General features: G+C 44.6%; 1 protein-coding gene across 1 annotated transcript in view; it reads right to left on the reverse strand.

Moving 5' to 3' along the window:
* The window catches only part of LOC126157945 (juvenile hormone esterase-like), a 193,831-nt gene that overhangs the window by 35,581 nt on the left and 145,395 nt on the right, over positions 1-12,855 (reverse strand). Inside the window, exon 7 of the mRNA XM_049916409.1 lies at positions 8,759-8,925. Within this exon, the coding sequence (XP_049772366.1) occupies positions 8,759-8,925 (167 nt within the window). The remainder of the gene's footprint in view (positions 1-8,758; positions 8,926-12,855) is intronic.

The following is a 12,855-nucleotide window of genomic DNA, read 5'->3' on the forward strand; positions in this document are numbered from 1 at the left end:
GGATCCTTCCACTAGGTTGACAGGATGGGTAGTAAGACTAAGTGAATTTCATTCCGAAGTTACGCATAAACCTGGGTAGAAGCATGGCGATGCCGATGGCTTAAGTAGCAAAACAGCAGTATTACGGCCGGCCGTGGTGGCCGAACGGTTCTAGGCGCTTCAGTCTGGATCCGCGTGACCGCTACGGTCGCAGGTTCGAATCCTGCCTCGGGCATGGATGTGTGTGATGTCCTTAGGTTAGTTAGGTTTAAGTTGTTCTAAGTTCTAGGGGACTGATGACCACAGCAGTTAAGTCCCATAGTGCTCAGAGCCATTTGAACCAACCAGCAGTATTACGTATTGGGGGTAATGAGCATAAGGAATGGCAAGGTGCACAAAGATTGTATGACGAATGTAAGAAGTATTCTAAGCAGTCACAGTTTTGTATGCAGGATGGATTGTTATGCAGAGAATCAAGTTGGGACCATGGGTAGTGCTACTAGGGAAGCTAAGGAATAGAGTGCTACAAGAAGCTTATGATCACATATTAACTGGTCATGGAGGTTGCAGATCTACCAACAAGAGGGTAACGGATAGGTATTGACGGAGGAATAGGCAGACAGGCGTAAACCAGTATGAGCAGAATGGCATAGAATGTGCGCAGAGAGAGGACTTGTGTCGAACAGCCGGCCGCGGTGGTCTAGCGGTTCTAGGCGCTCAGTCCGGAACCGCGCGACTGCTACGGTCGCAGGTTCGAATCCTGCCTCTGGCATGGATGTGTGTGATGTCCTTAGGTTAGTTATGTTTAAGTAGTTCTAAGTTCTAGGGGACTGATAACCACAGATGTTAAGTCCCATAGTGCTCAGAGCCATTTGAACCATTTTTTTTGTGTCGAACAAGAGTACCATTGCAGAGGTTACCTGAAGCATCAGCACTATTCGAATTTCTGGGATTGATGTTTTAGCGCCATTCAATAAAACACCTTCAGGGAATAGGTACATACAACCATAGATCATTTTTCATGATATGCAGAAATGGTCGCAATGTCAAACCAACAGGTAGCAAGAGTGGCAAAAATTCTTGTCAATAATTGGATATTTAAGTTTGGAGTGCCTAAAGCAATAACAACAGCCCAGGAAATGAACTTCCTCCCCTTACTTCATAAAGATATAGCGACTACTGTCATACCGCGATCTGCCTTTAAGATGAATGTACAAAGGTCTTATTGTTGTGGTTATCTGTCCGAAGACTCGTTTGGTGCAGTCCTTTACGATAGTTTGTTCTGTCACAGATTCTTCATTTCTGCATGAGTACTGCAACCTTCATACACTTCAACCAGTTTACTGTGATCAAGCTTAGTCTATTTCTACAGTTTTTATCCCCCCCCGGACCTCCCTCATTTTCTTCTCTTTGACTACAGAAATGAATTAAATGCACTGAAATGAAATAAAAAGATCAATTGGGACGAAATCAATGAAGACGCATTGGCATGAAATTATACCACTGCAAAGCGTCCATATACGCTGAATCTACAGATTATTGAATATGTAGTGACAATCGAAAATATGTGCCACTTCCGGACTCGAATACTCATTTACTGCTTTCTGCGAACTGTCGCCTTAACCAGTACGTGAACTGATGAGGCCTCCAGGCCTTACACTAGTGACATCACAATGAAAGTTTCAGTGATTTCTATTTGACATTAACAAGTTTTAATTTTCAGAAAAAGTTTTCTTGCTACGGTCAGTCTCCATTTTGTTTCATCTTTACTTTTCCTGTTTCAGTTATTATATCCGTGAAACCCTCCCCTCTCCTCTCCCCTAATCTAGTTCCCTTAGTATCACCTGATTTGATTCGCCTACATTCCATTGTTTTTGTTTACTTCGTTTGCTCCCCATCTTATAACCACTTTTCAAGGTACTATCTATTTCGTTCAAGTTATCTTCCGAATCTTTGGTCATCGCTGACAGAAGTACAAGGTCAATGGCAAATTTTCGTCTTCTTTTCCTGAATTTTCATTTTCTTTCGAAATTTCTTCTTAGTTTTCAATCTCTTAGACTTTCCCTGCGATACGTTGTCTTCTCGATGGTTCTGCCGGTTTTTCTGCATAGCTTGCTCAATTATAGGATGAATAACATCGCTCATAGTATACAACGCAGTTTCACTCTCTTCTCAGCTCCTTCTTTCATGTTCTTCGACTCTTATAGCTACAAATGTTGGTTCGGCGATTATTATGACTCCGCCAAATCAAGGCTTTTCTACTTGTTTGGGAAATCAATATAGACGGACCAACAACGTTGAAATGCTTGGAAAAGAAGGTAACTTGACGAAGATGGAAAGCGACGGAGGGGGGTCCGAGCGAGCAGAGAGTTACAGCAGTCATCACAAAACACATTTCCCAGTCGCGCAGGAAGCGTCATATCTGAGTGCAACTGACAAGAGGAGCAGGGACGTTTACGCCTTGTGGTTAGTGCAACATTTCATGAATGACGTAAAACAGGACTACTGGAAAGATATGAGAAAATGGACAGATTCGACACCTTGAAAGTTCATAAACGTCAGTAATGAAGAGAAGAGGAAGCGGTGCAGATCACACCGATGAAGCTGTATGAAAACCGAGCATGTGTGTGAAAACCGAGCACGTTTCCCCGAGCTGAAGAGGACGTGGTTGTGTGAAGTATGTAGGACATCGAAAAATTCTAAAGAAGGGCAGTACATTTCGTATTACCGCGAGATAAGGGAGAGAGAGTCACGGATATAATAAGTGAACTCCGGTTGTAATCATTAACATGAACGCGTTTTTCATTGCTGCGAGATCTTTTCACGACATTTCAATCACTAACTTTCTCCCCTGAATGAGAAAATATTCCATCACCGCCATCCCTCACCGGGAGATATTATCACCGTAATAAAATAAGAGTAAGAGCTCATATGAAAAGACTTACATGTCCATTTTTTCCACGCGCTGATAGAGAGTGGAATGGTAGAAAAAACAATACGCGCTATTCTTATTCGAACTTTCTCGATATTCTCGGTTAATCCTACCTGGTAAGGATCCCAGGTCGCGCCGCAGTACTCCAAATAGGCAGTCTCTTTAGTTGATTTGTTGCATCTTCTAACTGTTCTACAAATAAAACGCAGTCTTTGGTTCGCCTTCCCCACAACATTTTCTACGTGTTCTTTCCAAGTTAAGTTTTCGTAATTGTAATTCCTAGCTATATGGTTGAATTTACGGCCTTTAGATTTGACTGATTTATCGTGTAACCGAAGTTTCACGGATTCCTTTTAACACTCATGTGGATGACCATACACTTTTCATTATTTAGGGTCAATTGCCAATTTTCGCTCGAAACAGATATCTTTTCTAAATGATTTTGCAATATGATTTGATCTTCTGATGGCATTACTAGATGATAAGCGACAGCATCATCTGCATACAACCAAACATGACTGTTCAGATTGTCTCCTAAACCGTTTATATTGATAAGGAACAGCAGAGAGCCTATAACACTACCTTGGGGAACGCCAGAAATCACTTGCTACGAACTGTGACCTCTCTGACAGGAAATCACAAATTCAGTCACATAACTGACACGATATCCCTTAAACACGTAATCTGACTACAGGCCGCCTATGAGGTACAGCGTCAAAAGCCTTCTGCAAATCTAGAAATACAGAAACAATTTGAAATTCCTTGTCAATAGCACTCAACACTTTGTGTTGCATTGTACACTCCCATGTTACACGCTACAATTCGGGGCCCTCTAGCGGCAGAGGGCTTAAAATATGTAGACACAAAGAATAATAATTTAGAATGTTAATAACCCTTGCTTTCTTAAAGCTTTCCGAGTTTTCTCTTAAAAAACTCGGATGCACTATTTTTCATCAAACCCTGGTAGATATATTGAGACACGAAAGTATTACACCAACCACATGTCATGTACTGGGGACGGCCTACCCTCTTAGAGTTAAGTCGCATCGTCCAGTTTCCCTATGGCCGTATCCGAGGCCTATCAACAAGAAGGAATATGGCCGCGCGGGACTAGCCGATCGGCCTAAGGCGCTGCAGTCATGGACTGTGCTGCTGGTCCCGGCGGAGGTTCGAGTCCTCCCTCGGGCATGGGTGTGTGTGTTTGTCCTTAGGATAATTTAGGTTAAGCAGTGTGTAAGCTTAGGGACTGATGACCTTAGCAGTTAAGCCCCATAAGATGTCACACACACACAAAAAAAGAGCAAGACGTAATATGTTGAAGGTGAGCTGTGGAGGACGCTAGGAAGCTGAATGATTGACAGAGCCACCTGTGAAAACAAAAAACAGATAGTGATGGTTACGAATAGAGATGTATCCGTTCTACACTCCTGGAAATTGAAATAAGAACACCGTGAATTCATTGTCCCAGGAAGGGGAAACTTTATTGACACATTCCTGGGGTCAGATACATCACATGATCACACTGACAGAACCACAGGCACATAGACACAGGCAACAGAGCATGCACAATGTCGGCACTAGTACAGTGTATATCCACCTTTCGCAGCAATGCAGGCTGCTATTCTCCCATGGAGACGATCGTAGAGATGCTGGATGTAGTCCTGTGGAACGGCTTGCCATGCCATTTCCACCTGGCGCCTCAGTTGGACCAGCGTTCGTGCTGGACGTGCAGACCGCGTGAGACGACGCTTCATCCAGTCCCAAACATGCTCAATGGGGGACAGATCCGGAGATCTTGCTGGCCAGGGTAGTTGACTTACACCTTCTAGAGCACGTTGGGTGGCACGGGATACATGCGGACGTGCATTGTCCTGTTGGAACAGCAAGTTCCCTTGCCGGTCTAGGAATGGTAGAACGATGGGTTTGATGACGGTTTGGATGTACCGTGCACTATTCAGTGTCCCCTCGACGATCACCAGTGGTGTACGGCCAGTGTAGGAGATCGCTCCCCACACCATGATGCCGGGTGTTGGCCCTGTGTGCCTCGGTCGTATGCAGTCCTGATTGTGGCGCTCACCTGCACGGCGCCAAACACGCATACGACCATCATTGGCACCAAGGCAGAAGCGACTCTCATCGCTGAAGACGACACGTCTCCATTCGTCCCTCCATTCACGCCTGTCGCGACACCACTGGAGGCGGGCTGCACGATGTTGGGGCGTGAGCGGAAGACGGCCTAACGGTGTGCGGGACCGTAGCCCAGCTTCATGGAGACGGTTGCGAATGGTCCTCGCCGATACCCCAGGAGCAACAGTGTCCCTAATTTGCTGGGAAGTGGCGGTGCGGTCCCCTACGGCACTGCGTAGGATCCTACGGTCTTGGCGTGCATCCGTGCGTCGCTGCGGTCCGGTCCCAGGTCGACGGGCACGTGCACCTTCCGCCGACCACTGGCGACAACATCGATGTACTGTGGAGACCTCACGCCCCACGTGTTGAGCAATTCGGCGGTACGTCCACCTGGCCTCCCGCATGCCCACTATACGCCCTCGCTCAAAGTCCGTCAACTGCACATACGGTTCACGTCCACGCTGTCGCGGCATGCTACCAGTGTTAAAGACTGCGATGGAGCTCCGTATGCCACGGCAAACTGGCTGACACTGACGGCGGCGGTGCACAAATGCTGCGCAGCTAGCGCCATTCGACGGCCAACACCGCGGTTCCTGGTGTGTCCGCTGTGCCGTGCGTGTGATCATTGCTTGTACAGCCCTCTCGCAGTGTCCGGAGCAAGTATGGTGGGTCTGACACACCGGTGTCAATGTGTTCTTTTTTCCATTTCCAGGAGTGTATTTTACTAGGAAATTAGGGCGTTAAATAAGATAACCGGACGAAAGTTTAATCGACCAGTGGTGCTGGAGGGAATACACATGCAGTTCCGTATATTCTAGATTCGGTCTAAGCCTGTTGGCAAATTTAATTGGGAGGAGAGTGCTGCCTTATGAGCTTTTCTTGCACTCATTGATGGTACCACTTTGAAAGACGACCTTCTCGTCTCCGCGTCTCACTATTCCACGAGTATGGTTGCTTAGAAGAAGGACAAAGTTGGTAAGCTGAGCAGGTGATTTAGCAGAACGTTCAAGAAAATCACACCTAGCTCGCTCAAAGGCGTTTTATGAAAACGAGAATAATTCACCTTCACCATGTGGCTTACACTGATTGCATTTAAGAACAATACAAGATTTTAAAACTTTCCTCTCAATGGTTTCGGTAAGGTCACGTAATTATAATTCAATTATTTTGAAAATATGATTTCTTGGAATCGTCCAGTAATTTGTAATCATTCTGTACTAGGTGGTATCCAAAAGTTCCCGTAATGTATTAATTTAAATTATTATGTCTTGCCTTGATTTTATTCTGCATCATAATCTTCAAAGTAGCCCGCTTGGGAGCGAAAATCCCAAAGTTTCTGCAAGTTTTGATAACAATTCTGGAAATCAGTCTTTTTAAGGTGTTTTGTATCTTCTGGAATTACTCTTCGAGAAGATATAGAAGACACACAGAACTAAGTCTGGCCAGTACATCGGGAGGAGAACAACTACACACATCAAAAAAAGTTTTGCATCACCTCGGTTCCGAGAGTTCCGAAACCTGTACAGAAAGTTGGAATAGAGATCAACACAAACATCATTTACGCCCTTTTTATTGCTCATAAAACCACACATTGCGTGTTGTACCACCATACAGAGAGGCCTTCAGAGGTGGTGGTCCAGACTGCTGTACACACCGGTACCTCTAATACCCAGTAGCACGTCCTCTTGCATTGAAGCAGCTCTTTTCCTAGCAATACTCTGTCACTGTCAACTACGTTCCACTGCCACTGTATCCCTCTCTTCCTCGCACTACTGTTGTCTCCTTCGCTCTTCCTATAACACAACCACTGTCTACCATATTCCAGTAATTACTACTTTTTCGTCTCTTTGGAGCTGCCACTGTCTTCTCTCTCGGCATAAAAAAGCATGAATATGTTCGCATGCCAAACTTTTTGTGAAAATATTTAAAGGTGCTGAGGAAATTAGAATGAGAAAGCTGGTACCTAACCGTTCAGTCAGTCTTTTAAATAAACAATAACGTATTCGCATTTTTTGTGCTCCGATAGGAGCATTTTTTCACTGGTTCCCTTCTCTTCCTTGCTGCAGCAGCGCATGTAACTCAAATGAAAAGAAATGTATAGGTCAGTAAAATTTAGATAGTTTACTTATGTGAAATTGAAATTACGCAAAACTAATTGTGGACCTCAGACCAGATATTACGTGCATAAACATTTTGTATTTTCTTTAGTACTTCAACATGGGGGTTCCCAGATAATAATGGAGACACTTTTCAGTATATTTCTCCGTGATATGTCACTGTAAAAACTACAATTTCGTCTCACCCCGGATTTTTTTACATGCGTATTTCACATGTGCAAGTAGGGTAACATTGAACCCCTGTATCTCGGAAACGGATAAAGGTATGAAGAAAAATTTCCAAGTCGTTCAAGATCGGAATCTTAGGAACACATCGTAAAATTAGAGCCATTTGCTGTGCATAGCTGTCTCGAAATTCGCGGATGGGTTTTGGTGAAAAAAAAAAAAAAAAAAAAAAACGAAAACAAAAACAAAAAAAAATTTTGGGGTGTTTCTAGATAACTGATAAATATTTTTGAAAAGAGAGAGATAGCTCTTCTAGATAAATGCCCAGAGAATATACCGTTATAATGTGAGCAATTTTCTGCGGTTATTTATTATTTAGATTTCCTCTCTTACCGGATTTTACGTGTAGAAGTACAGCAACTTTGAACCTCTCTCTCTTGGAAACGGATGAAGATATCAAGAAAATTTTCAAAGTTGTTCGAGATAATGATCTTAGGAATTATTATAAAAATTTCAACCATTTACTGTGGGTATCCGTCTTGGGATCCTCGGCTGGGGTTTGGTCCTCTGGTGATGGCGAAAATTTCCCTTTTCTTGAGCTTTTCTGAGAACAGCCCATAAACTAATAGTGCCTCCATAAGTTGCATCAAGCCCACAGTGGACCACATCAAATGCAAAAAGAGCCAGCCGATTCGGTCCATTTGCCTAAGTAAGAGGGAGTGTGTAATATCCATACTTCGATCCTGTACTGTAGGGTAGTGGCACGAAGACGATCCTTCTGAAGAGTATACAAATGGTTCCTAGCCTAAGGGCTATCCAAAACACTTGACCCTAACTTTTTATCGCCAGAAGAACCCGAGGTATGAGCACCGAAAAAATTCTATTTTTATGAGCGGTGTTTTGGAACGTATTACGTATGCATGCCGAGGCAAGCATACCGATAACATATGCCCAAGATGACGCGGATATCTTGTATTGTCTGTCTACGAACTTGCAGTATCATGTCCCTCACTTTCTCTCTGTTTTGATTCCAGTTGAAGGCCGACCTAAACGGTCATCATCATCAGTCGACGTTGACACGTCTTTCGAATGCTCTTACTAGGCGTACGTCAGTATTTGACCTAAAACCTTGACTGCTTCAACATTTCGTAAATGTCTACAGCAGCTTTCCCAAGTTTAAAACAAAAAATTACGGAGACTTATTACTCGTCCAGGTGAGGAGGCATTTGAAAGCCACAGAGTCATGGAAACACGTCAACACCAACAACTAACCAAATCGATCAGCCACTTGCCATTCTAAACCAAGGAGGATGCGTGAAGAGACACCTGGCAATATTTCATTGTATTCAAATTTCGACAACTGTTAGATACCAGACTACTTCTTCAGTTAATCGTGCGTGTTAACTGTGACTGCACGGAATGAGCGGCTGTTACGTACCTCGGTGAACCTGTCTTCGTCGAGGTCCTCGCCGCGGAGGTAGAAGCTCCTGAGCCGGGCAGCCGCCTCCTCCAGCCGCGGCCCCTCGCAGCTCTCCCGCACACGTGGCGGCAGCAGCCTGGCATAACCCTTGCCCCCTGGTGCCCAGGAGGACCGCCGCCTCGTCACTGCAGTGGAACAACACTTCAGACTACAAAAAAGTACAGGGACACCACGAGAAATGTACGCTTGAACATAAATGCAGATGATAAGCAAACCTGCAGGTTGAGGAGTTCTATTTGACCACGAGCAGCACTTGTACGGTGTCCTCATACACCTTGCAAGTGTCAGTCGTGGTCAAAACAGTGTTCTGTGTAGTTGTGAATGCCTTATGTCGGAGCTAAGTGAATTCGAACGTGATCAAATTGTTGGCGCTCGTATGGTGGGTAACCACGGTAGCCGAAGTGTTTTGTGTTTCAAGAGGAAGCGTATCGAAGATTTGAACGCATACCGGGAAAGCTGGAAAACATCCACTAAACCACAGCATGAACAAAAGTGTATGCAGAGTGATCGTGACAGACAGTCTTTTAGGGGAATTGTGAGGAAAAATAAGAGGACGACAGCTGTAGAGTAACTGCTGAACTGATTGTTACATTCGCGAACCCGTCAGCACCAAACGAACACGAAAGAAGCTCCATATGTCGCGAATTACAGGTCGAATCGTAATTCCGAAATCGCTCACTAGCGATGCAAATGCCCGTAACAGAAAAACGTTGTGCCGACGCCACAAAACCTGAACTACGGAGCAACGGGAGAAAGTAATTTTGTCGGATGGGTCTTGTTTCACACTGTTTCCAACTCCTGGCGAAGTCTCCAGACCAACAGTGAATCGTGGATGGGGTTCGATGATGATTTTAGTGGTCATGTCGCGGTATCCCATGGGGTCATGGCTACACTGCAAGGTTGCGTTACTATTGGGAATTATGTGACCATCTTGGCTAATAAGCTCCATTTCATGGTAAAGTGTTATTTGCCCAATGGTGATGTGCTACAAGACAAGGCCGCTATTCACACAAATCATTTCGTCCGAGACTGATTTATGAGTCCGCCGATGAATTGTCGCATCTTCCCTGGCATCTACAGTCATGAGTTCTCAAAATTATTGAGCCTTTATGATCTACTTTGGATAGAAGCATGCGTGATCGCTAGCCTGCCCCATCATCATTATCTGAATCTACGATTATTTTGCAGGAGGATTTCATTGAAACCCGTACAGGACGTGTATTTAATCTGTCCGAGACGACTGGAAGCTGTTCTGAATGCCAACGAGTTTCCTACACAGTATTAGGCATGATAATGTGATGTGTTTTTGCTGTTTCCATATTTTTGTCCTCTCCCCGTACATCAAGGCAGCGCTCAAGCACTCTCTTGTCTATGTGAGCGTCGGTTTCTGGTAGAAGCAAGCTTTCAAGCTTTCTGCGGCCTGGAGTTTATGGGCTTGTCTTTGCCCTCAAAGGATAGGGGAGGGATCCGAAAAGTGTGGCTCAAGAGCCAGTGATTCTCCCATGATGGCAGGTGCTTCGTAACTCACGCTTGGGAAGAAACGTTTGAAATACCCTGGCAGCAGGCAGTATTTTGAATATGAGTGATTTGCGTGAGCATTACAGAGTCAGAAAGCCCTCAATCTTAAATAAATTCGTGTAGCAGTGCGGAGATCCCGAAATTGGTAAATCTACCGGCAGTTCTTTCGGGGTACAGCAGTAGCGTCCCCTGTGGGGCGGAGGTGGTGTTTTCGCCGTGTGTTTCAGAAGTCAGGAGAAGGTGCTCCTTCGCGATCAGTCAAGTTATTTATTACTACGGGGGACTCCAGAAGTGCTTTCCTGTACGCGGGCGTGGCTTTCAGGTAGAAATATCTCGGTTTTCTAGCCGAGGACTGCCGATTAGCGAGTGTACAGTCGCTCAGTAGGCAAAACTCTCAAATTAGGTGGTCGGGTCAGCGAGCTAGCTGGACGGTGGTGCCTGGTGAATGGGCAGGCTTAGCGAAATTTTCACTGAAGCCAATAAATTAAATTTGTTTTCGTGAAAATGTGAATGTTATGTTTTGTGAGACTCTCACCCCCTTTCTTTTTACTTTAGTTCTGTTTGGTTAGTGTGGCGGTTATCGGCGGCAGTTGGTAGAAGACTGTTACGAGCGGTACAGGAACTGTAAACGGTGTACATATCCCCGTCCACTTGTCGAATCTCGGAATCTTGCTGAGAGTAGTTGAATTGCTAGACGGTTTTCAAGATTGACATTCAAGTAGTGAGTAGATTAACCATGCCTCGCAGGTCAAAGCGAGGCTGACGACCTTAGACTGATTTGACAATGTAAGCAGAGCAGAGAATCAATCCGGGATTGTAAACGTTTCCAATTAAACCAGCGGAGCAGTAAGTCGCACACCTTGCTAAGAGAGTGTGTCGCTTCTGGCAGCGGCCGCGAGCGTGATTTCGTGAGACTGCGTGGAAGCTCCAAGGAAAAACGAAAGGAAGTTTTAAAGCTTTTTCAACAAGAAACAGGCTCAGTGGTGACGTCTCCACTTCTCACTCAGACAGCTATCGTTTCGCCGCGCGGGCTAGCAGCGTGGTCTCAGCCGCCTTGCCACGGTTCGCGCGGTTGCCCCCGTCGGAGGTTCGACTCCTCCCTCGGTCATGGGTGTGTGTGTTGCCCTTAGCGTAAGCTAGTTTAAGTTAGATTAAATAGTGTGTAAGCCTAGGGACCGATGAACTCAGCAGTTTGGTCCCATAGGAACACAGCTATCGTTTCGTGAGAGAGAGGAAAAAAAAATCCATACCGTAATATTATGAACATAACAAGAAAGCTTAGTAACGTATCGCGATCGTTTTTTAACAATGATAATATATATATATATATATATATATATATATATATATATATATATATAGTGCTCCCATTCTGAAAGAAACTAAGAAAATTTAAAAGATAACTGGAATAAAGTGAACAACTGTATTAGTCTCCAGCTGGTGGTTCTGGCTATACAACGGAAAGGCAAAAGAAATGAAGAATGCTCCGTGGAAAAATCGGAGTGAAAGAAATTGGAAATATTTCACAAGTGGCGTTGCTTATGGTCTTTAAAATAGGTTGACAAGCGAAGAACGAAATGGAAAGAGAGGAAAAACGAGAAGCGAAGACTACGGACAGCCCTTAACACATGAAGAAACAGGCTGTAGAGGTATGTCCAGAACCCTCCAGTAGCAGTCAACGTTACATTAGAATATGGCACAGATAGAAAAAATAAAACGCAAAGGCGTAAAAGGGTCAGAAAATGTAAAATACGTTGTTGATGGCGGCGGATGTAGTGCCACTTAACTACTGTGACCTTACGGCGGCTTTAATGTCAAGAAACTGCATGTGACTTGTTAGAACCTGCTATTACCCTAATGTTCATAAATAAAGAAATATTCACAACCTATGAAACAGCACTGTATCTTGGCGACATTGTGCAGACCAAACGATGGTGCGATAACCCTAAACCATGTGAGATACTTACATTGCCAGTGAGCATTGTGCGGCTTGAACAGTCCATGTCGGTAGATGTCTAGGCTACATGCTTATTGTATTTTTTCTTCTGTTTTTTATTTTTTTTTTCAAAAATTATTCAGGTACGAGGGAAACAGAATGGCACAGGGAACAGATATGGATGGTATTACAAGTTGACGCGTCACTGGCAGTTTAAACACCAGCGAAAGTCGGACAGAGTTTATCCATGGTTGAATGTTGTCACTAGCACCCTTACACGGCCCTGAAAAATATGCAAGGGAGAAGAAGTTTTTGAACAGCAGTATGGGCAAGGTTGACCACGTCCTAAACAGAGTGCCAGAATTGTTAGCTTGTTTTAACCGCGTGAAGACGTCCAGTCAGCACAGCACTTAGCGTGGTTAAAAACCGCAAAGCAGTCTCTGGATCACATATCTCCTCTCGTGCAGTCTATCGTCTGCATAGTGGCTGTTCTCGATAGTCAGCTACTTACCACATGCATTCCCCTCACACAAAGGCGCCCAGTTATTCAGACAGTGTGCTGCGTGCCTAGCACTGACTGGATCAAGGAACAAAGGGGTAC

The sequence above is a fragment of the Schistocerca cancellata genome, chromosome 2 (assembly GCF_023864275.1).
Source record: "Schistocerca cancellata isolate TAMUIC-IGC-003103 chromosome 2, iqSchCanc2.1, whole genome shotgun sequence".
In the NCBI taxonomy this organism is placed as follows: Eukaryota; Metazoa; Arthropoda; class Insecta; order Orthoptera; family Acrididae; genus Schistocerca; species Schistocerca cancellata.